General features: G+C 51.9%; 1 protein-coding gene across 1 annotated transcript in view; it reads left to right on the top strand.

Moving 5' to 3' along the window:
- Positions 1–24,295, top strand: part of LOC132397509 (mucin-2-like) — an 85,093-nt gene extending 60,798 nt beyond the window's left edge. Inside the window, exons 7-16 of the mRNA XM_059976339.1 lie at positions 5,901–8,306; positions 8,337–8,965; positions 9,743–9,830; positions 10,917–11,035; positions 11,129–13,250; positions 13,650–13,829; positions 17,182–17,286; positions 19,947–20,065; positions 21,887–21,945; positions 24,109–24,295. Of these exons, the coding sequence (XP_059832322.1) occupies positions 5,901–8,306; positions 8,337–8,965; positions 9,743–9,830; positions 10,917–11,035; positions 11,129–13,250; positions 13,650–13,829; positions 17,182–17,286; positions 19,947–20,065; positions 21,887–21,945; positions 24,109–24,295 (6,014 nt within the window). The remainder of the gene's footprint in view (positions 1–5,900; positions 8,307–8,336; positions 8,966–9,742; positions 9,831–10,916; positions 11,036–11,128; positions 13,251–13,649; positions 13,830–17,181; positions 17,287–19,946; positions 20,066–21,886; positions 21,946–24,108) is intronic.
- Positions 24,296–24,516: the final 221 nt, after the last annotated feature.

Genomic DNA, 24,516 nt, shown 5'->3' with positions numbered 1-24,516 from the left:
GTCCAGGACAACCAACCCAGAGTCCAGCACAACCACTTCAGAGACCAGCACAACCACCTCAGAGCCCACTACAAACACTCCAGAGTACAGCACATCTACCCCTGAGTCCAGCACAACCACCGCAGAGTCCAGCACAACCACCCCAGAGTCCAGCACCACAACCCCAGAGTCCAGCACAACCAACCCTGAGTCCAGCACAACCACCCCAGAATCCAGCACAACCACCCCAGAGTCCAGCAGAACCACCCGAGAATCCAGCACAACCACCCCAGAGTCCAGCACAACCACCTCAGAGTCCAGCACAACCACCCCAGAGTCCAGCACAACCACCCCAGAGTCCAGCACAACCTCCTCAGAGTCCAGCACAACCACCCCAGCGTCCAGCACAACCACCTCAGAGTCCAGCACGTCAACCCCAAAGTCCAGCACAACCACTTCAGAGTCCAGCACAACCACCCCAGCGTCCAGCACAACCACCACAGAGTCCAGCACGTCAACCCCAGAGTCCAGCACAACCACTTCAGAGTCCAGTACAACTACTCCAGAGTCCAGCACAACCACCCCAGCGTCCAGCAAAACAACAGCAGAGTCCAGCACATCAACCCCAGAGTCCAGCACAACCACACCAGAGTCCAGCACAACCAGCCCAGAGTCCAGCACAACTACCCCAGAGTCCAGCACAACCACCTCAGAGTCCAGCACAACCACAGCAGAGTCCAGCACATCAACCCCAGAGTCCAGCACAACCACACCAGAGTCCAGCACAACCACCACAGAGTCCAGCACAACTACCCCAGAGTCCAGCACAACCACCCCAGAGTCCAGCACAACCACAGCAGAGTCCAGCACAACCACCCCAGAGTCCAGCACAACCACCCCAGAGTCCAGCACAACAACCTCAGAGTCCAGCACATCTACCACAGAGTCCAGCACATCCACCCCAGAGTCCAGCACAACCACCGCAGAGTCCAGCACAACCACCTCAGAGTCCAGCACATCAACCCCAGAGTCCAGCACAACCACCCCAGAGTCCAGAACAACCACACCAGAGTCCAGCACAACCACCACAGAGTCCAGCACAACCACCCCAGTGTCCAGCACAACCACCCCAGAGACCAGCACAACCACCTCAGAGACCAGCACAACCACTGCAGAGACCAGCACAACCACCTCAGAGTCCAGCACAACCACTGCAGAGACCAGCACAACCACCTCAGAGTCCAGCACAACCACTGCACAGACCAGCACAACCACCTCAGAGTCCAGCACAACCAATGCAGAGACCAGCACAACCACCACAGAGACCAGCACAACCACCTCAGAGTCCAGCACAACCACTGCAGAGACCAGCACAACCACCTCAGAGCCCACTGCAACCACTCCAGAGTATAGCACATCTACCCCTGAGTCCAGCACAACAACCACAGAGTCCAGCACAACCACCCCAGAATCCAGCACAACTACCCCAGAGTCCAGCACAACCACCCCAGAGTCCAGCACAACCTCCCCAGAGTCCAGCACAACCACCTCAGAGTCCAGCACAACATCCCCAGAGTCCAGCACCACCACCCCAGAGTCCAGCACAACCACCCCAGAGTCCAGCAGCACCACCCCAGAGTCCAGCACAACCACCCCAGAATCCAGCACAACTACCCGAGAGTCCAGCACAACCTCCCCAGAGTCCAGCACAACCACCCCAGAGTCCAGCACAACCACTTCAGAGACCAGCAGAACCACCCCAGAGTCCAGCAAAACCTCCCCAGAGTCCAGCACAACCACCCCAAAGTCCACTATGTCGACCGGAGGGTCCAGCACAACCACCCCAGAGTCCAGCACAACCACTGCAGAGTCCAGCACAACCACCCCCGAGTCCAGCACAACCACCCCAGAGTCCAGCACAACCACCCCAGAGTCCAGCACAACCACCCCAGAGTCCAGCACATCAACCCCAGAGTCCAGAACAACCACACCAGAGTCCAGCACAACCACTCCAGAGTACAGCACATCCACCCCTGAGTCCAGCACAACCACCGCAGAGTCCAGCACAACCACCCCAGAGTCCAGCACAACCACCCCAGAGTCCAGCACAACCACCCCAGAGTCCAGCACAACAAACTCAGAGTCCGGCACATCTACCACAGAGTCCAGAACAACCACCCCAGAGTCCAGCACCATCACCGCAGAGTCCAGCACAACCACTTCAGAGTCCAGCACATCAACCCCAGAGTCCAGCACAACCACCCCAGAGTCCAGAACAACCACACCAGAGTCCAGCACAACCACCACAGAGTCCAGCACAACCACCCCAGTGTCCAGCACAACCACCCCAGAGTCCAGCACAACCACCCCAGAGTCCAGCACAACCTCCCCAGAGTCCAGCGCAACTACCCCAGAGTCCAGCACAACCACCTCAGAATCCAGCACAACTACCCCAGAGTCCAGCACAACCACCCCAGAGTACAGCACAACCTCCCCAGAGTCCAGCGCAACTACCCCAGAGTCCAGCACAACCACCCCAGAATCCAGCACAACTACCCCAGCGTCCAGCACAACCACCTCAGTGTCCAGCACATCAACCCCAGAGTCCAGCACAACCACACCAGAGTCCAGCACAACCACCCCAGAGACCAGCACAACCACCTCAGAGTCCAGCACAACCACTGCAGAGACCAGCACAACCACCTCAGAGTCCAGCACAACCAATGCAGAGACCAGCACAACCACCTCAGAGACCAGCACAACCACCTCAGAGTCCAGCACAACCACCCCAGAGTCCAGCACCACCACCCCAGAGTCCAGCACAACCACCTCAGAGTCCAGCACAACCACCCCAGAATCCAGCACAACTACCCCAGAGTCCAGCACAACCTCCCCAGAGTCCAGCACAACCATCCCAGAGTCCAGCACAACCACCCCAGAATCCAGCACAAGTACCCCAGAGTCCAGCACAACCTCCCCAGAGTCCAGCTCAACCACCCCAGAGTCCAGCACAACCACTTCAGAGTCCAGTATGTCAACCGGAGGGTCCAGCACAACCACCCCAGAGTCCAGCACAACCACTGCAGAGTCCAGCACAACCACCCCCGAGTCCAGCACAACCACCCCAGAGTCCAGCACAACCACCCCAGAGTCCAGCACAACCACCCCAGAGACCAGCACAACCACCTCAGAGTCCAGCACAACCACCCCAGAGTCCAGCACAACCACACCAGAGTCCAGCACAACCACCCCCGAGTCCAGCACAACCACACCAGAGTCCAGCACAACCACCCCCGAGTCCAGCACAACCACCCCAGAGTCCAGCACAACCACCTCAGAGTCCAGCACGTCAACCCCAGAGTCCAGCACATCTACCACAGAGTCCAGCACAACGACTGCAGAGTCCAGCACATCAACCCCAGAGTCCAGCACAACCACACCAGAGTCCAGCACAACCACCCCAGAGTCCAGCACAACTACCCCAGAGTCCAGAACAACCACACCAGAGTCCAGCACAACCACCACAGAGTCCAGCACAACCACCCCAGTGTCCAGCACAACCACCCCAGAGACCAGCACAACCACCTCAGAGTCCAGCACAACTACTGCAGAGACCAGCACAACCACCTCAGAGTCCAGCACAACCACTGCAGAGACCAGCACAACCTCCTCAGAGTCCAGCACAACCAATGCAGAGACCAGCACAACCACCTCAGAGACCAGCACAACCACCTCAGAGTCCAGCACAACCAATGCAGAGACCAGCACAACCACCTCAGAGCCCACTACAACCACTCCAGAGTATAGCACATCTACCCCTGAGTCCAGCACAACCACCCCAGAGTCCAGCACAACCTCCCCAGAGTCCAGCGCAACTACCCCAGAGTCCAGCACAACCACCCCAGAATCCAGCACAACCACCTCAGAGTCCGGCACAACATCCCCAGAGTCCAGCACCACCACCCCAGAGTCCAGCAGAACCTCCCCAGAGTCCAGCTCAACCACCCCAGAGTCCAGCACAACCACTTCAGAGTCCAGTATGTCGACCGGAGGGTCCAGCACAACCACCCCAGAGTCCAGCACAACCACTGCAGAGTCCAGCACAACCACCCCAGAGTCCAGCACAACCACCCCAGAGTCCAGCACAACCACCCCAGAGACCAGCACAACCACCTCAGAGTCCAGCACAACCACCCCAGAGTCCAGCACAACCACACCAGAGTCCAGCACAACCATCCCCGAGTCCAGCACAACCACACCAGAGTCCAGCACAACCACCCCCGAGTCCAGCACAACCACCCCAGAGTCCAGCACAACTATCCCAGAGTCCAGCACAACCACCTCAGCGTCCAGCACAACCACCGCAGAGTCCAGCACAACCACAGCAGAGTCCAGCACATCAACCCCAGAGTCCAGCACAACCACACCAGAGTCCAGCACAACCACCCCAGAGTCCAGCACAACTACCCCGGAGTCCAGCACAACCACCTCAGAGTCCAGCACAACCACACCAGAGTCCAGCACAACCACCCCAGAGTCAAGCACAACCACACCAGAGTCCAGCACATCAACCCCAGAGTCCAGCACAACCACACCAGAGTCCAGCACAACCACCCCAGAGTCAAGCACAACCACACCAGAGTCCAGCACATCAACCCCAGAGTCCAGCACAACTACCGCAGAGTCCAGCACAACCACAGCAGAGTCCAGCACATCAACCCCAGAGTCCAGCACAACCACACCAGAGTCCAGCACAACCACCCCAGAGTCCAGCACAACTACCCCAGAGTCCAGCACAACCACCTCAGAGTCCAGCACAACCACAGCAGAGTCCAGCACATCAACCCCAGAGTCCAACACAACCACACCAGAGTCCAGCACAACCACCCCAGAGTCAAGCACAACCACACCAGAGTCCAGCACATCAACCCCAGAGTCCAGCACAACCACACCAGAGTCCAGCACAACCACCCCAGAGTCAAGCACAACCACACAAGAGTCCAGCACATCAACCCCAGAGTCCAGCACAACCACCTCAGAGTCTAGCACAACCACTGCAGAGTCAAGCACATCAACCTCAGAGTCCAGCACAACCACCACAGAGTCCAGCACAACCACCCCAGAATCCAGCACAACCACCCCAGAGTCCAGCACAACCACCACAGAGTCCAGCACAACCACCCCAGAGTCCAGCACAACCACCTCAGAGTCCAGCACAACCTCCTCAGAGTCCAGCACGTCAACCCCAGAGTCCAGCACAACCACTTCAGAGTCCAGTACAACCACTCCAGAGTCCAGCACAACCACCCCAGCGTCCAGCACAACCACCTCAGAGTCCAGCACGTCAACCCCAGAGTCCAGCACAACCACTTCAGAGTCCAGTACAATCACTCCAGAGTCCAGCACAACCACCCCAGCGTCCAGCACAACCACCTCAGAGTCCAGCACATCAACCCCAGAGTCCAGCACAACCACACCAGAGTCCAGCACAACCACCCCAGAGTCCAGCACATCGACCCCAGATTCCAGGACAACCACCCCAGAGTCCAGCACAACTACCCCAGAGTCCAGCACAACCACCTCAGCGTCCAGCACAACCACCGCAGAGTCCAGCACAACCACAGCAGAGTCCAGCACATCAACCCCAGAGTCCAGCACAACCACACCAGAGTCCAGCACAACCACCCCAGAGTCCAGCACAACTACCCCAGAGTCCAGCACAACCACCTCAGAGTCCAGCACAACCACAGCAGAGTCCAGCACATCAACCCCAGAGTCCAGCACAACCACACCAGAGTCCAGCACAACCACCCCAGAGTCAAGCACAACCACACCAGAGTCCAGCACATCAACCCCAGAGTCCAGCACAACCACACCAGAGTCCAGCACAACCACCCCAGAGTCAAGCACAACCACACCAGAGTCCAGCACATCAACCCCAGAGTCCAGCACAACCACCTCAGAGTCTAGCACAACCACTGCAGAGTCAAGCACATCAACCTCAGAGTCCAGCACAACCACCCCAGAGTCCAGCACAACTACCCCAGAGTCCAGCACAACCACCCCAGAGTCAAGCACAACCACACAAGAGTCCAGCACATCAACCCCAGAGTCCAGCACAACCACCTCAGAGTCTAGCACAACCACTGCAGAGTCAAGCACATCAACCTCAGAGTCCAGCACAACCACCACAGAGTCCAGCACAACCACCCCAGAATCCAGCACAACCACCCCAGAGTCCAGCACAACCACCACAGAGTCCAGCACAACCACCCCAGAGTCCAGCACAACCACCTCAGAGTCCAGCACAACCTCCTCAGAGTCCAGCACGTCAACCCCAGAGTCCAGCACAACCACTTCAGAGTCCAGTACAACCACTCCAGAGTCCAGCACAACCACCCCAGCGTCCAGCACAACCACCTCAGAGTCCAGCACGTCAACCCCAGAGTCCAGCACAACCACTTCAGAGTCCAGTACAATCACTCCAGAGTCCAGCACAACCACCCCAGCGTCCAGCACAACCACCTCAGAGTCCAGCACATCAACCCCAGAGTCCAGCACAACCACACCAGAGTCCAGCACAACCACCCCAGAGTCCAGCACATCGACCCCAGATTCCAGGACAACCACCCCAGAGTCCAGCACAACTACCCCAGAGTCCAGCACAACCACCTCAGCGTCCAGCACAACCACCGCAGAGTCCAGCACAACCACAGCAGAGTCCAGCACATCAACCCCAGAGTCCAGCACAACCACACCAGAGTCCAGCACAACCACCCCAGAGTCCAGCACAACTACCCCAGAGTCCAGCACAACCACCTCAGAGTCCAGCACAACCACAGCAGAGTCCAGCACATCAACCCCAGAGTCCAGCACAACCACACCAGAGTCCAGCACAACCACCCCAGAGTCAAGCACAACCACACCAGAGTCCAGCACATCAACCCCAGAGTCCAGCACAACCACACCAGAGTCCAGCACAACCACCCCAGAGTCAAGCACAACCACACCAGAGTCCAGCACATCAACCCCAGAGTCCAGCACAACCACCTCAGAGTCTAGCACAACCACTGCAGAGTCAAGCACATCAACCTCAGAGTCCAGCACAACCACCCCAGAGTCCAGCACAACTACCCCAGAGTCCAGCACAACCACCTCAGCGTCCAGCACAACCACCGCAGAGTCCAGCACAACCACAGCAGAGTCCAGCACATCAACCCCAGAGTCCAGCACAACCACACCAGAGTCCAGCACAACCACCCCAGAGTCCAGCACAACTACCCCAGAGTCCAGCACAACCACCTCAGAGTCCAGTACAACCACAGCAGAGTCCAGCACATCAACCCCAGAGTCCAGCACAACCACACCAGAGTCCAGCACAACCACCCCAGAGTCAAGCACAACCACACCAGAGTCCAGCACATCAACCCCAGAGTCCAGCACAACCACACCAGAGTCCAGCACAACCACCCCAGAGTCAAGCACAACCACACCAGAGTCCAGCACATCAACCCCAGAGTCCAGCACAACCACCTCAGAGTCTAGCACAACCACTGCAGAGTCAAGCACATCAACCTCAGAGTCCAGCACAACCACCCCAGAGTCCAGCACAACTACCCCAGAGTCCAGCACAACCACCTCATCGTCCAGCACAACCACCGCAGAGTCCAGCACAACCACAGCAGAGTCCAGCACATCAACCCCAGAGTCCAGCACAACCACACCAGAGTCCAGCACAACCACCCCAGAGTCCAGCACAACTACCCCAGAGTCCAGCACAACCACCTCAGAATCTAGCACAACCACTGCAGAGTCAAGCACATCAACCTCAGAGTCCAGCACAAGCACCCCAGAGTCCAGCACAACCACCGCAGAGTCCAGCACAACCACCTCAGAGTCCAGCACATCAACCCCAGAGTCCAGCACAACCACCCCAGAGTCCAGCACAACCACCCCAGAGTCCAGCACAACCACCTCAGAGTCCAGCACAACCACCCCAGTGTCCAGCACAACCACCCCAGAGACCAGCACAACCACCTCAGAGTCCAGCACAACCACTGCAGAGACCAGCACAACCTCCTCAGAGTCCAGCACAACCACTGCAGAGACCAGCACAACCACCTCAGAGTCTAGCACAACCAATGCAGAGACCAGCACAACCACCCCAGAGTCCAGCACAACCACCCCAGAGTCCAGCACAACCACCCCAGAATCCAGCACAACTACCCCAGAGTCCAGCACAACCTCCCCAGAGTCCAGCACAACCACCCCAGAGTCCAGTATGTCGATCGGAGGGTCTAGCACAACCACCCCCGAGTCCAGCACAAGCCCCCCAGAGTCCAGCACAACCACCTCAGAGTCCAGCACAACATCCCCAGAGTCCAGCACCACCACCCCAGAGTCCAGCACAACCATCCCGGAGTCCAGCACAACCACCCCAGAGTCCAGCACAACCATCCCGGAGTCCAGCACAACCTCCCCAGAGTCCAGCACAACCACCTCAGAGTCCAGCACAACCACCCCAGAGTCCAGCACAACCACCCCGGAGTCCAGCACAACCACCCCAGAGTCCAGCACAACCACTCCAGAGTCCAGCACAACCACTGCATCCAGCACATCTACCTCAGAGTCCAGCACAACCACTCCCGAGACCAGCTCAACCACCTCAGAGTCCAGCACAACCACCCCAGTGTCCAGCACATCTACCACAGAGTCCAGCACAACGACTGCAGAGTCCAGCACATCGACCCCAGATTCCAGCACATCGATCCCAGATTCCAGCACAACCACCACAGAGTCCAGCACAACCACCACAGAGTCCAGCACGTCGACCGTAGAGTCCAGCAGAACCACCCCAGAGTCCAGCACAACCACCCCAGAGTCCAGCACAACCACCCCAGAGTCCAGCATGTCGACCGGAGGGTCCAGCACAACCACCCCAGAGTCCAGCACAACCACTCCCGAGTCCAGCACAACCACCCCAGAGTCCAGCACAACCACCCCAGAGTCCAGTATGTCGACCGGAGGGTCCAGCACAGCCACCCCAGAGTCCAGCACAACCACTGCAGAGTCCAGCACAACCACCCCAGAGTCAAGCACAACCACACCAGAGTCCAGCACATCAACCCCAGAGTCCAGCACAACCACACCAGAGTCCAGCACAACCACCCCAGAGTCAAGCACAACCACACCAGAGTCCAGCACATCAACCCCAGAGTCCAGCACAACTACCGCAGAGTCCAGCACAACCACAGCAGAGTCCAGCACATCAACCCCAGAGTCCAGCACAACCACACCAGAGTCCAGCACAACCACCCCAGAGTCCAGCACAACTACCCCAGAGTCCAGCACAACCACCTCAGAGTCCAGCACAACCACCTCAGAGTCCAGCACAACCACAGCAGAGTCCAGCACATCAACCCCAGAGTCCAACACAACCACACCAGAGTCCAGCACAACCACCCCAGAGTCAAGCACAACCACACCAGAGTCCAGCACATCAACCCCAGAGTCCAGCACAACCACACCAGAGTCCAGCACAACCACCCCAGAGTCAAGCACAACCACACAAGAGTCCAGCACATCAACCCCAGAGTCCAGCACAACCACCTCAGAGTCTAGCACAACCACTGCAGAGTCAAGCACATCAACCTCAGAGTCCAGCACAACCACCACAGAATCCAGCACAACCACCCCAGAGTCCAGCACAACCACCACAGAGTCCAGCACAACCACCCCAGAGTCCAGCACAACCACCTCAGAGTCCAGCACAACCTCCTCAGAGTCCAGCACGTCAACCACAGAGTCCAGCACAACCACTTCAGAGTCCAGTACAACCACTCCAGAGTCCAGCACAACCACCCCAGCGTCCAGCACAACCACCTCAGAGTCCAGCACGTCAACCCCAGAGTCCAGCACAACCACTTCAGAGTCCAGTACAATCACTCCAGAGTCCAGCACAACCACCCCAGCGTCCAGCACAACCACCTCAGAGTCCAGCACATCAACCCCAGAGTCCAGCACAACCACACCAGAGTCCAGCACAACCACCCCAGAGTCCAGCACATCGACCCCAGATTCCAGGACAACCACCCCAGAGTCCAGCACAACTACCCCAGAGTCCAGCACAACCACCTCAGCGTCCAGCACAACCACCGCAGAGTCCAGCACAACCACAGCAGAGTCCAGCACATCAACCCCAGAGTCCAGCACAACCACACCAGAGTCCAGCACAACCACCCCAGAGTCCAGCACAACTACCCCAGAGTCCAGCACAACCACAGCAGAGTCCAGCACATCAACCCCAGAGTCCAGCACAACCACACCAGAGTCCAGCACAACCACCCCAGAGTCAAGCACAACCACACCAGAGTCCAGCACATCAACCCCAGAGTCCAGCACAACCACACCAGAGTCCAGCACAACCACCCCAGAGTCAAGCACAACCACACCAGAGTCCAGCACATCAACCCCAGAGTCCAGCACAACCACCTCAGAGTCTAGCACAACCACTGCAGAGTCAAGCACATCAACCTCAGAGTCCAGCACAACCACCCCAGAGTCCAGCACAACTACCCCAGAGTCCAGCACAACCACCTCAGCGTCCAGCACAACCACCGCAGAGTCCAGCACAACCACAGCAGAGTCCAGCACATCAACCCCAGAGTCCAGCACAACCACACCAGAGTCCAGCACAACCACCCCAGAGTCCAGCACAACTACCCCAGAGTCCAGCACAACCACCTCAGAGTCCAGTACAACCACAGCAGAGTCCAGCACATCAACCCCAGAGTCCAGCACAACCACACCAGAGTCCAGCACAACCACCCCAGAGTCAAGCACAACCACACCAGAGTCCAGCACATCAACCCCAGAGTCCAGCACAACCACACCAGAGTCCAGCACAACCACCCCAGAGTCAAGCACAACCACACCAGAGTCCAGCACATCAACCCCAGAGTCCAGCACAACCACCTCAGAGTCTAGCACAACCACTGCAGAGTCAAGCACATCAACCTCAGAGTCCAGCACAAGCACCCCAGAGTCCAGCACAACCACCGCAGAGTCCAGCACAACCACCTCAGAGTCCAGCACATCAACCCCAGAGTCCAGCACAACCACCCCAGAGTCCAGAACAACCACACCAGAGTCCAGCACAACCACCCCAGAGTCCAGCACAACCACCCCAGAGTCCAGCACAACCACCTCAGAGTCCAGCACAACCACCCCAGTGTCCAGCACAACCACCCCAGAGACCAGCACAACCACCTCAGAGTCCAGCACAACCACTGCAGAGACCAGCACAACCTCCTCAGAGTCCAGCACAACCACTGCAGAGACCAGCACAACCACCTCAGAGTCTAGCACAACCAATGCAGAGACCAGCACAACCAATGCAGAGACCAGCACAACCACCCCAGAGTCCAGCACAACCACCCCAGAGTCCAGCACAACCACCCCAGAGTCCAGCACAACCACCCCAGAATCCAGCACAACTACCCCAGAGTCCAGCACAACCTCCCCAGAGTCCAGCACAACCACCCCAGAGTCCAGTATGTCGATCGGAGGGTCTAGCACAACCACCCCCGAGTCCAGCACAAGCCCCCCAGAGTCCAGCACAACCACCTCAGAGTCCAGCACAACATCCCCAGAGTCCAGCACCACCACCCCAGAGTCCAGCACAACCATCCCGGAGTCCAGCACAACCTCCCCAGAGTCCAGCACAACCACCTCAGAGTCCAGCACAACCACCCCAGAGTCCAGCACAACCACCCCGGAGTCCAGCACAACCACCCCAGAGTCCAGCACAACCACTCCAGAGTCCAGCACAACCACTGCATCCAGCACATCTACCTCAGAGTCCAGCTCAACCACTCCAGAGACCAGCTCAACCACCTCAGAGTCCAGCACAACCACCCCAGTGTCCAGCACATCTACCACAGAGTCCAGCACAACGACTGCAGAGTCCAGCACATCGACCCCAGATTCCAGCACATCGATCCCAGATTCCAGCACAACCACCACAGAGTCCAGCACAACCACCACAGAGTCCAGCACGTCGACCGTAGAGTCCAGCAGAACCACCCCAGAGTCCAGCACAACCACCCCAGAGTCCAGCACAACCACCCCAGAGTCCAGCATGTCGACCGGAGGGTCCAGCACAACCACCCCAGAGTCCAGCACAACCACTCCCGAGTCCAGCACAACCACCCCAGAGTCCAGCACAACCACCCCAGAGTCCAGTATGTCGACCGGAGGGTCCAGCACAGCCACCCCAGAGTCCAGCACAACCACTGCAGAGTCCAGCACAACCACCCCCGAGTCCAGCACAACCACCCCAGAGTCCAGCACAACCACACCAGAGTCCAGCACAACCACACCAGAGTCCAGCACCACCACCACAGAGCCGAGCACAACCACCCCAGAGTCCAGCACAACCACATCAGAGTCCAGCACAACCACCCCAGAGTCCAGCACATCAACCCCAGAGTCCAGCACAACCACTCCAGAGTACAGCATATCTACCCCAGAGTCCAGCACCACAACCCCAGAGTCCAGCACCACAACCCCAGAGTCCAGCACAACCACCCCTGAATCCAGCACAACCACCCCAGAGTCCAGCACAACCACCCCAGAATCCAGCACAACCACCCCAGAGTCCAGCACAACCACTCCAGAGTCCAGCACAACCACCCCAGCGTCCAGCACAACTACCTCAGAGTCCAGCACGTCAACCCCAGAGTCCAGCACAACCACTTCAGAGTCCAGCACAACCACCCCAGCTTCCAGCACAACGACTGCAGAGTCCAGCACCTCGACCCCAGAGTCCAGCACAACCACCTCAGAGTCCAGCACAACCACCCCAGAGTCCAGCACAACCACCTCAGAGTCCAGCACAACCACCTCAGAGTCCAGCACAACCACCCCAGTGTTCAGCACATCTACCACAGAGTCCAGCACAACCACCACAGAGTCCAGCACAACCACCCCAGAGTCTAGCACATCGACCGGAGAGTCCAGCAGAACCATCCCGGAGTCCAGCACAACCACCTCAGAGTCCAGCACAACCACCTCAGAGTCCAGCACAACCACCTCAGAGTCCAGCACATCGACCCCACAGTCCAGCACACCGACCCCAGAGTCCAGCACATCAACCCCAGAGTCCAGCACAACTACCTCAGGGTCCAGCACAACCACCCCAGTGTCCAGCACATCTACCACAGAGTCCAGCACAACGACTGCAGAGTCCAGCACATCGACCCCAGAGTCCAGCACATCGACCCCAGAGTCCAGCACATCGACCCCAGAGTCCAGCACAACCTCCACAGAGTCCAGCACGTCGACCGGAGAGTCCAGCAGAACCATCCCGGAGTCCAGCATGTCGACCGGAGGGTCCAGCACAACCACCTCAGAGTCCAGCACAACCACCCCAGAGTCCAGCACATCGACCCCAGAGTCCAGCACAACCACCCCAGAGTCCAGCACAACCACCCCAGAGTCCAGCACATCGACCCCAGAGTCCAGCAGAACCACCTCAGAGTCCAGCACACCGACCCCAGAGTCCAGCACACCGACCCCAGTGCCCAGCACAACTGCAGAGTCCAGCACGTCGACCGGAGAGTTCAGCACACCACTGAGCACATTGACTACACCAACCAGTACACCAACAGGAACTTCAGCAAAGCCACCAGGTTATCCCAGCAGTACATCAAACGTGCCAACCACTGATACTTCAACAGGCCGCACAAAATCCACAATGACCTCCTACTCGACAACCAAAAAGCCAGTGTTGACAACGGCCGTTACAACTCCTCGGGCTACTGTGCATCCCACCACAACTAAAAGACCAGGTAATTGTTGATTCTGTTATGTTGTTTGTTTATCTCACTGCAAACGGTCTGATTTGTGCATCATCCTGTCCTGAATTATAGAACTTTCTCCATATGCTAACTGACCACTGGATGTTTTCAATATTTCTGGTGTTATTTATTAGTTACAAAACTTCCGGCTGTCTCACGTCATTAATAAAACCTGAATATGGACAATCAAATATTGGTGGCAAAATATGCAGCAGTGAGATTACAAGGGTGTCCAATAATAAAAGGTTCCAGCAGGATCTCGACTATTTATACTCTGGACTAAGAATGATCTGGAGGCTTTGGAAAGGGTAAAGGAGGGGTTGAGCAGAAAGTTGCCTAAATTTGAGGGTATGAGTTATTACAGAGATTGGATCAGGAATGAAGTGTCAAAGCGCGTATTTAAATAAAATAGACAAAGTGCTGAGTATGAATGTTACGAACACTGTACATTTGCTTGTGACGTTCTGACTCTCAGGCAAAGTTGCAGTTTCTAGCAGGCAATTGGAGACAATCTAATGAAGAAGGAGAATATTGTGAGGGAACAGAGAGTAGCTCAGGCAATATGCATGGAGTGCAACACCCAGTGGGAGTGTAAAGTCCATCACCTGACACACGCACAGTGTAGGCTTGGCACAAAGACAAAACACCGACAACCTGACTGTCTTGAATTCGGTATCAGGGCTCCAACCGTGGCCTTACACTTGAATGGAAGGGGACACACTGTTCCTTCAAATTGCAGTTGAAATGTTGGAACAGTAATGAGGCAAAGAGAGGCATTTACTCTCTGCTATTTACAGTGCAGAAGTGAAAGATTAAAGAACGCTTTAAGGATCAACATATACAGTGCAATCTAAGAATGGTAAGAACACTATGCAGGTCCATGGGCTTGAAATGAACGTCTTTGGAATCAATACTACTTCTGCGTAAAAGTGATCAGAACCACACTGGAAGAGTCATGATGCTGATCTCTCTCTTTGAAGCTGTGGTGTCATCGAGAATCAGGAATTAGCAATGGTGTTGAAATAACCTGAATGAAAGTGTCAATTATCTGATCACTAATTTGTAGACAACACAACAACTGCTGGAATTGTGGATGGTGAGAAAGCTTGTTAAAGGAGGTAGCAAGATAACAACCAACTGGAAATCTGTGGTTAATCTGGAGAAACATGAGGCTTTGCAGTTTGGAAAGTCAAAAGCAAGAGGAAAGTAAATCTCAGGGCCTGTGGGAGTATTGCAATAAAGGAATCTTGAGGTGCAAGTCCTGAACTCCCTGAAAGTGCCATTGCTAACTGATCGGGCAGTTAAGAGCAAATTTGCATGCTTGCCTTTATCAGATGGTGCATTGGGAATAAAACCCAGCAAGTCACTATGTAGCCGTGGAAATCTTTATTCAGCCCCGTTTGGAAGATTGAGTGCATTTTTGGTTGCCACATTGTAGCAAGCATCTTTAGGCTTTGGAGGTTTGCAGAAAATTTCACTGAGAATGGTGTCTGGACTAGAGAATATTAGCTAAAAGGATGAGATGGAAAAACCTAGATTGTTGGAGATGGAGACGGAACCTATCAGTGATACAAGGAATTATGAGGGACATAATGCAGTTGATAATTAAAGTCTTTTATCGGCCTATCATCATCATGTGCCATGTCATATGACACCGGCGTTCACTGTCCTTCATATAACCTCCATCTATCTTTAATCCAATCTCCATCCATCACCATGATAGTTCCTGGCAAATTTTCTGAAACATGTGTTTGCCATTGTCTTCTTCCAGGCAGGGTCTTTACAATACGGGGGACCCCAGTCATTATCAATAATCTTCAGAGATTGTCTGCCTGGTGTCAGTACCAGGACTTGTGATATCCACCAGCTGCTCCCATGGCTTCATGTGCCCCCGATCAGCTGGGGGGTGGTTGGTGGTGTGGGGGGTGTAGATAAGCAGGTTCTACTCCTTGCCCAAGGAAGACCTACAGGCTGGCAGAGGGAAGGAGTGCCTTATACCACGTTTGGTAGAGACGTATCTCCACGTCGCCCCAAGAGTTAAAACATTGAGGACATTGAATATCAAGTAACTAATGAATAATGAAAGTAAGAACGTCTACAGTAGACATGGTGTTGTGTCAACAATGGGACTTGGAAAACTGATCCCACTCAAACATGTTTGTGGCTTGTGTTGTTTCAATTTCTGCCACCCTGAATTGGATCGGTGATGAACACAGAAAATACCCTGCTTAAAGAAAACAACTGCCTGACTGTCAATGAAGCAGTGTCAGTGAAAAGGGACTTCAAAATAATCAACAGTTCAATTAAATATCAGAGACACATACGGTTCACAACCTGAAATTTGTACTCTATCCAGACATCCACAAAATAGAGAAAAAAAAACAAGATCACTCCTCCTCTCCTTCTGCTGCACGATAAGTATCGAAAGTTTCAAACCCCTCCCCACCTTGCTGCAGCAGAAGCCTCGCCCCTCCCCACTCGGCAACTCCCCACCTTGCTTCAGTAGAAGCATCAGCCCCCCCACCTCCCACCATACAAGCAAAAACTACCGCGTTGACATTTCATCCGGCTCTTTCTCAGACTAATAAGGGAGAGAGAGAGAGATATCGTTCCCGGCACCGCGAAAGAGGAACCCATCAGCTCGCTGACTCAATGTTTCAGTCTGCAGCGCCTCTGATTCCAGCCCCTGCATTCCTTGCTGAAATCATCCTGGGAGTCATTCGAAATGCTACAAACTAGTGATGCCACGCCACTCAATGACACCACATATGGCTGACTATAAACGTCATCAACCATGATATGGTAACTGAAATGAGCAATGTCACAGGTTTGACCCTCCAATGACAAGTTGAGCAAGACTTATCATTACCAGACAAGATCCAATAAAGAGCGGTTGGTGTACCCTCACTGAAGTACACCCTGCAGCACATACTGATTCTGGACATTGAAAACTCTGTGCTAATTAGATTATCCCAAAATAAATAAAAGAGTATGATCCCGGATGAGACACCTGTAACTCATTGTGAAAACAAGAGTTGGTCCAAAGACGAACAACTAGACTAAAAGGTAAACGCTCCAATGAACAGAGTGTACCCACGACATGAAACAAAGGAAAACATAGTCGACATACTAACTGACAAAAACACTTTTATTATTTACAGACGATCCCTAGTTGTGACGCAAAACACCTGCATAGATGAAATGAAATATACCGAATGGAAAGGGCATGAATTAATTGAATACCCTTGATGGACAATGCATTCATTCAAAATTTGAAAGTCATTCTTTAAATACTTTACATTATTTGTCAATTGCTACAAATTGCCTTTATCTTATTTTGAAGCTGTTAACCCATGTGCAAATGGAGGCTCCTGGAATGGTCAGAATTGTTCCTGTCCCAGTCCATATGTGGGATCTTACTGTGAGACAATACCTAATTCTGTCCCTGGTGAGTTGGATTTGTTTTCAAATATATGCATCGTTCTGATATTGCTGAGATAGAGATATGGAGATCTGTCTGAGGGATTACAAATATGTAGTATAGGAGCTCAAAGTATATTCATTATTGAAATACACACGTCACCATATACAACTCTGAGATCCATTCTTTGTGGACATTACACAATAAATCCTAATTAGAATAAGAACCATAACAGAATCAATGAGAGACCACCCAACTAGAGTGTTCAACCAAGTGCAGAAGGTAACAAACTACAAAAAGAAGAAATAATAAGTAAATAAGCAATAACTTTCAGGAACATGAGATGAAGAGTCATTGAAAGTGAGTTCATTGGTTGCGGGCAAACAGGAGGAAATCTGCAGATGCTGGAAATTCAAACAACACACACAAAATGCTGGTGGAACATAGCAGGCCAGGCAGCATTTATAGGGAGAAGCACTGTCGACGTTTCAGGCCGAGACCCTTCGTCAGGACAGGGCATATTGAAAACCCGGACTCCAGCACCATCAACGCGTGCTCCAGCGATGTTGGAAAGCGATTGCACAACCACCGACTGCGACTCCAGCCTTGAACTCCAGGCCGGGTCTTCACAGGCTGCGATTGTGACTCCCGTCTCCCCTTCCCCCACCACCACTCTGCAATCCCCTCTCCCTCAGATCCCATCGTCAGCTCCTGGTCCCTCAGAGGCTCCATCTTCCTCTCACCCCAACCCTCCTCTCCACTGACGCTAACAGCCTCCCCCCCACCTCTGATCCCATCTCTCATCCGTGCCGGGTCTTTACCATTTCCTCCGACCTTCAACTCTGTGAGGCAGAGCGCTCTGTCCTCAGTAAGGGCCTCAGCTTTGTCCCCCTTCGCCCACACCTCAGCGAGTTCCACGTACACCATGACGCTGAACTTTTCTTCCGCCGGCTCTGTCTCCGAGCTTACTTCTTTGACAAGGACACCGATGACCCCTTCTCCCGTCTTCAACCCTCCTGCTCTTCATGGACACCCCGCTCTGGTCTTCTGCCTGCTCTGGATCTCTTTATTGCTAATTGCCGACGGGACATCAACCGTCTCGACTTCACCACACCCTGTTCCAATTCCAACCTAACTCTTCTTCTGCCGGCTCCGTCTCCGAGCTTACTTCTTTGACAAGGACTCCCCTAACCCCACCGATGACCCCTTCTCCCATCTTCAACCCTCCTGCTCTGGTCTTCTGCCTGCTCTGGATCTCTTTATTGCTAACTGCCGAAGGGACATCAACCGTCTCGACTTCTCCAGTCCTGACGAAGGGGCTCGGCCCAAAACGTCGACAGTGCTTCTCCTTATAGATGTTGCCTGGCCTGCTGTGTTCCACCAGCATTTTATGTGTGTCGTTGGTTGCGGGAACGTTTCAATGATGGGGCGAGTGAAGTTATTCCCTTTGGTTCAAGAGCCTGATGGTTGAGGAATAGTAACTGTTCCTAAACCTGGTGTGAGCCCTGGTACTCCTGTACCTTCTTCCTGATGGCAGCAGCAAGACGGAAGAATGTCTTGAGTGCAAAGGTTCCCTAAGGATGGATGCTTCTCTCCAATGACAGCGTTTCATGTCGATGTGCTCAATGGTTGGAGGGGTTTCCCTGTAATGGGCCGGGCTGTATCCACTATTTTTTGCAGGATTTAAGGGTATTGGTGTTTCCTTTCGAGGCTAGGATGCATTAAAACTACTTAATAGCACAGAGTTGGTGGGGGGAAGGGTAGAGCAATGGGAATGTGGGGAAGTAAAATGGGCGTGGTAAGATTAGAGTAAAAATGGCTGCATAATGGTCAGAGGGCTAAGGGGTCCTTTCTGTAATACCTTTCCATGTCTCTGAAACAATTGTGATTTAATACAGAATGGCTTAGTGCATCCTAACAATATCCATGGAAACACTGCCCTGACAATAATCCCGCCACGTTCCATCCTAATAGTAAGATCACAAGCTACAGGAACAGAGTTAGGCCGTTTTGGCCGATCAAGTCTGCTCTGCTGTTTCATCAGAGCTGATCCATTTGTCCTCCCAGCCTTAATCTCCTGCCTCCCCCTCCCCGATCCCTTCATGCTCTTGACTAATCAAGAATCTGTCAACCTCTGTCTTAAAGAGACCCAATGGCTTGGCCTCAACAGCCACTTGAGGCAATGACTTTCACAGGGTCATCACCCTCTGGCTAAAGAAATTCCTCCTCATCTTTGTTCTAAATGGATGACCCTCTATTCTGAAGCTGTGTCATCTGGTCTTAGACTCCCCATCACAGGAAACATCCTCCCCACATTGACTCTATCGAGCTCTTTGAAAATTCAATTGGTTTCAATACTCCCCCCTCATTCTTCCGAATTCCAGTGAGTAAAGGCCCAGAGCCGTCAAATGCACCTCGTATGATAAACCTTTCAACCCCTGAATTATTTTCATGAATCTCCTTTGAACCCTGTCCAATGTCAGTACATGCTTTCTTAGAAAAGGGCCCCAAAACTGTTCAGGATACTCCATGTGAGGCCTCACCAGTGCCTTAGAATGCCTCAACATATAAGCTTGCTTTTATAGCACTGGCACCTGACACGTCACTATTCTTTTAAAGGGCATTTAAAAGGGTTCTATTATATTGTGCACTAGAGTTAGTTATTGACACATGCCATTGTTTTACAGTAAAGGTTGAATATGAGATCGGTGTAACAGTGGAGATTGTGAACAGAAATTACACTCCAGAGCTGAATTTCACAACTTCCAAACCATTCCAGAACTTTTTAACGGAATTCCGGCAGCAGGTTGTATGACTTCAATATACTGTAATGTACATTGAGACCCCACTGGAAATGGTTTTGAAACTCATCACATTCTGAATGCGAGTGTTTGAAATTGAAGTTTATTAAACTGTTAATCAACTTTATCCCCACCACCCTATAATATTACTGACAACATTCCACTGGAAGCTGGTTCTGCTGCTATTTCTATATGGTGGGATCTTCATCTCTAACCTCTACAAAAATGGCCAAAACAATGTGACTGAATGAGGGTCCACATTTGCAACGATTCCCTGCAAGTTCTGGCATTGAGCTCAGCATTACAAAATTGCTGAGACAATTATCGTTATCTGCTTAGTGAAACTGTTCTGCCCCAAACCCATACTAATCTTCTCATTAACAGTCTGCACAAGAGTTCTAGCACAGGTTTAATATCACCGGCATATGTGGTGAAATTTGTTAACTTTGTGACAACAGTCGCTGCAGTGCATGATAAACAGATACAGAGAAAAACACAGAATTTATAGAAAGCATATATATGTCTATTAACTAGTAGCGAGGTAGTGTTCATGGGTTCAATGTCCACTTAGAATTGGATGGCAGCTGTTGCTGAATCACCGAGTGCGTGCCTTTAGGCTACTGTACCTCCTTCCCGACAGTAACAGCGTGAATAGGGTACATGCTGGCTGGTGGGAATCTTTAACGATGGACACCACCTGCCCAAGGCACAACTCCTTAAAGATGTCCTGGTTACCACAGAAGCTACCCATGATGGAGCTGACTAACTTACAAGTTTCTGCAACTGATTTTGATCTTGTGCGTCACCCCCCATACCAGACGGTGATGCAGCTACTCAGAATGCTCTCCACTTGTGGAAGTTTTTGAGTGTTTTAGTGGACAAATCAAATCTCAAACTCCTAATGAAATTTAGCAGCTATCTGGCCTTCTTTATGGTTGCATCAACATGTTGCGTCCAGGTTAGGTCCTCAGAGAGATTGACACCCAGGAGTTGAAATTGCTCACTCTCGTCACTTCTGATCCCTCCACGAGGATTGGTTTGTGTTCCTCATTTTACCCTTCCTGAAGTCCACCATCAGCTCTTTGGTCTTACTGACGTTGTGTCGTTGCGACACAACTCAACTAATTGGTGTATCTCACTTGTACCTGGACAGCTAGGATACAACATCCATGCTCAATCCTGACTGACAGAGGCCTCAACTCCTTCTGTCCTCTCCCTTCCTCAATACACATCTTTAGCAAATGACACTCAACACCAGGTTAGTTAGCAGATATACTGAAGGCACCTAGCACAAGCTTTACCCTTTCCGACAGTAACAACCTAACTTCACCCTCCACTTTCCGCAAACATCAGCTCATCCGAAATTCTCCTTCCATTTCTCTGCCATCCTTTCTGCCATCCATCCTGCCTTTACCGATCAGCACTTGACTCCTGGGATCCCCAAGTCTGCAAGCTAAACTTAGCCTCTTAAAAATTCATAAACCGAGTCAGCTCCATCAAGGGCACTAACCTCCTCAGCAACCAGGACATGACCTGTTCTCATTACTGCCATCAGGAAGTACAGAAAGCTGAAAACACACACTCAGCGATTCAGGAACAGCTTCTTTTCCTCAGGAGCCCATGAACACTACCTCTCTACCTTCTACACTACTTACTTAATTGAATATATATATTCAATGGAACAGTGGAACTGCACTGTTCTTGCCCAATTTGTGAAGTCAAACATGTCTCATTAAAGCTAAATATGACCTATAATATAAACATCTAATATTTCTGTGCACACACACCTATCCATACTAATCAACCTGTTCAATTTTCCCTTTCAGATGCAACATGTATATGGTAGAATCCCTGGATACTCTGATGTCAAGATTATAAAAACAAGGTAACTATCTTAGCAAAATTAGGCCTGAACTGATAAATTTTATCACTGTGACAAAGACTGAGTCACAGAACACGACTGCACAGAAACAGGCCTTTTGGCCTATTTGGTGTGTGCTATCATGGTCTTGTGCCTGGTGTCATCTCCCTGTACCTGGATCATAGCCCTACGTACCTCCCTCATCCAAACTTCTCTGAAGTGTTGGAATTGAGTTTGCTTCTACCCGTTCTGCTGGAGACTCATTGTGCACTCTCACCACCCTGGAAATGGCATCCTGTTCAATCTGTTTGTTAATAGAATCTTCTGCCGTGAACCAGGCTTCTAAGAATTGCTGGCAAAACATTTGGGACCCAACCGCCAAGCTTGGCAAACAACCCTGCCCTGCAAACAAGCAATCAACCTGAGCTACGGTTTTCTCTTTCTAGCATTTAATCTACAATGTTTCTATTTTTTTTCTTTGTTAAAATCAAGCACTGACAATAGTTTGCAATAAATTCCATCCTGGTCTGCACTGCCCTACGGAGCAGATGAAGTGGTGTTGCTGACAACATTTAAGACAGCTCCAGATGAGCAGTTGAAATGGTTGGGTATCAATGAGTACGGACCAAGTGCAGAGCATTAGTACACACAGGCTGGCATGGATGTGAGGGGCCAAATGGCCTGTTTCCATGTGGGTCACCACTATGACTCTATCGAGACACAGCTTGGTAATGCCTCTGTGTAAAGGAAAACTGCATTGAGCCAAACTGGAGGTCATTAGCATAAGAAAATGACAAAAAACTCAATGGGGAATCGATACGGAACTTAGCAGCTGAGATGAGAATATAAACTCGATCACCACAGGGAGCAATTGAGGTAAACGACATGGATGGGCTGATTGATAATTCGGACTCAAGGGGGAGATTTTTAAAAGGAAGGATGACAGTGGCATTTCTGTATGTGTGGATCAGTTGGACAAAAACATCAAAAGTCAATGAGGAATACAGCACAGACAAAAGGCAGTTCAGCCTACCAAGCCTGTTGACCTTCAAGCACTCAATTCTATATTAAACTTAAATTTCTTATTCTCCCATATTAATAAATGATTTGTTTCTGTTCTGTAATCTCGATTTAGTTCTCCAAGGAGCAATGGTATTTATTCAAATGTTCAAAGTACATTTATTATCAAAGTGTATCTACTTTATACAAAGTTGAGATTCATCTCCTTACAGGCAGACGCAAAACAAAGAAACCCAATAGACCAAGTTAAAAAAGACCGTCAAAGGCCCAACGTGTAAAAAATCCTGCAAACAATGAAAGTGATCAGCATTCAGAACTGAAGCTTACACAGACATGAAACCAGTCATCACTGCAGCCGGAGCTGGCCACAGCCACAGTTCAGCACTCCCATCTTCCTGTAGTTTCCAGTCTGGCCTCTTACCTCATCTCACCTGCCTATCACCTCCCACCGTGTCTCCTCCTCCTTCCCTTTCTCCTATGGTCCACTCTCCTCTCCTATCGGAACCCTTCTTCTCCAGCCATTTACCTTTCCCGCACACCTGGCTTCAGCTATCGCCTTCCAACTAGTCTCCTTCTCCTCCCTCTCCACCACACCCGGCCCCCCACCTTTTTCATCCGGAATCTTCCCCCTTTCCTTTCCAGTCCCGATGAGGGATCTCGGCCTGAAATGTCGACTGTTTATTCATTTAAATAGATGCTGCCTGACCTGTTGATCTCCTCCAATATTCTTTTGTGTGAACTATGTGATTATTTAATCTTTAAATATTTACCCAGTACCTTTTTGAAAGCTCCTTTTTTGCAAATTTCACCCCTTTCCCTTGAATACAATTTCCTCAATTGTCCACTGGCTATTCCAATGGCAGAGAGGCTTTGTTTGACCCAACCCGACACTCAGATGACACACTCCATTAAATGCACTTCCTTTGGCCTTTTGGGAAAGTATTCTGGCAGCACAACACCTTATTTTGATCCATGATAAAGGCTTAGGGGGCTCCTGGGCTGGATTTCACTTTAATGTACAATTGCAAAAATGATTGAACTGAGAGCCTTCATTTGACCTTACCTCATCTATTTACAGATCTTAATCAAGATAAAACTGTTTTCTTTCAGGGATATAGTGCAAAATGTAACTTAACCTGCCTTATTTCTGGTTTCTTATTTTTCAAGACCGGGCAGTATTATTGTGGACCACAAGGCGATCTTTCACACAGAAACACAAACGTTCAATGAAAACACGATAGGAAGAACAGAGCAATGGATTAAATCAAACTTAAATGAAACAAACTGCACTAATAGCAACGTATCAGGTGATGGATCAATTCTGTTCTCTGTTGTACTTAAGCATTCACTTTAACTTGCTCATCAGAAAGGCACAGCAGCAGCTGCATTTCAGGAGGAGTTAGAGGAGGTTTGGCATGTCACCAAAGACACTCACAAATTTCTACAGATGCGCTGTGGAGGGCATTGAGACAGGTTGCATCACTACCTGGTATCGGGGGTGATGCACCATCAATAACTCTTGGAGATGTGAGTCGAGACAGGCTTTTATTAGCTGGAAGAAAGCACCGTCAGTAG

The sequence above is a fragment of the Hypanus sabinus genome, chromosome 7 (assembly GCF_030144855.1).
Source record: "Hypanus sabinus isolate sHypSab1 chromosome 7, sHypSab1.hap1, whole genome shotgun sequence".
Classification (NCBI taxonomy): Eukaryota; Metazoa; Chordata; class Chondrichthyes; order Myliobatiformes; family Dasyatidae; genus Hypanus; species Hypanus sabinus.
The sequence above is the reverse complement of the archived record's forward strand: the minus strand, read 5'-3'. Positions and strand labels throughout refer to the sequence as shown.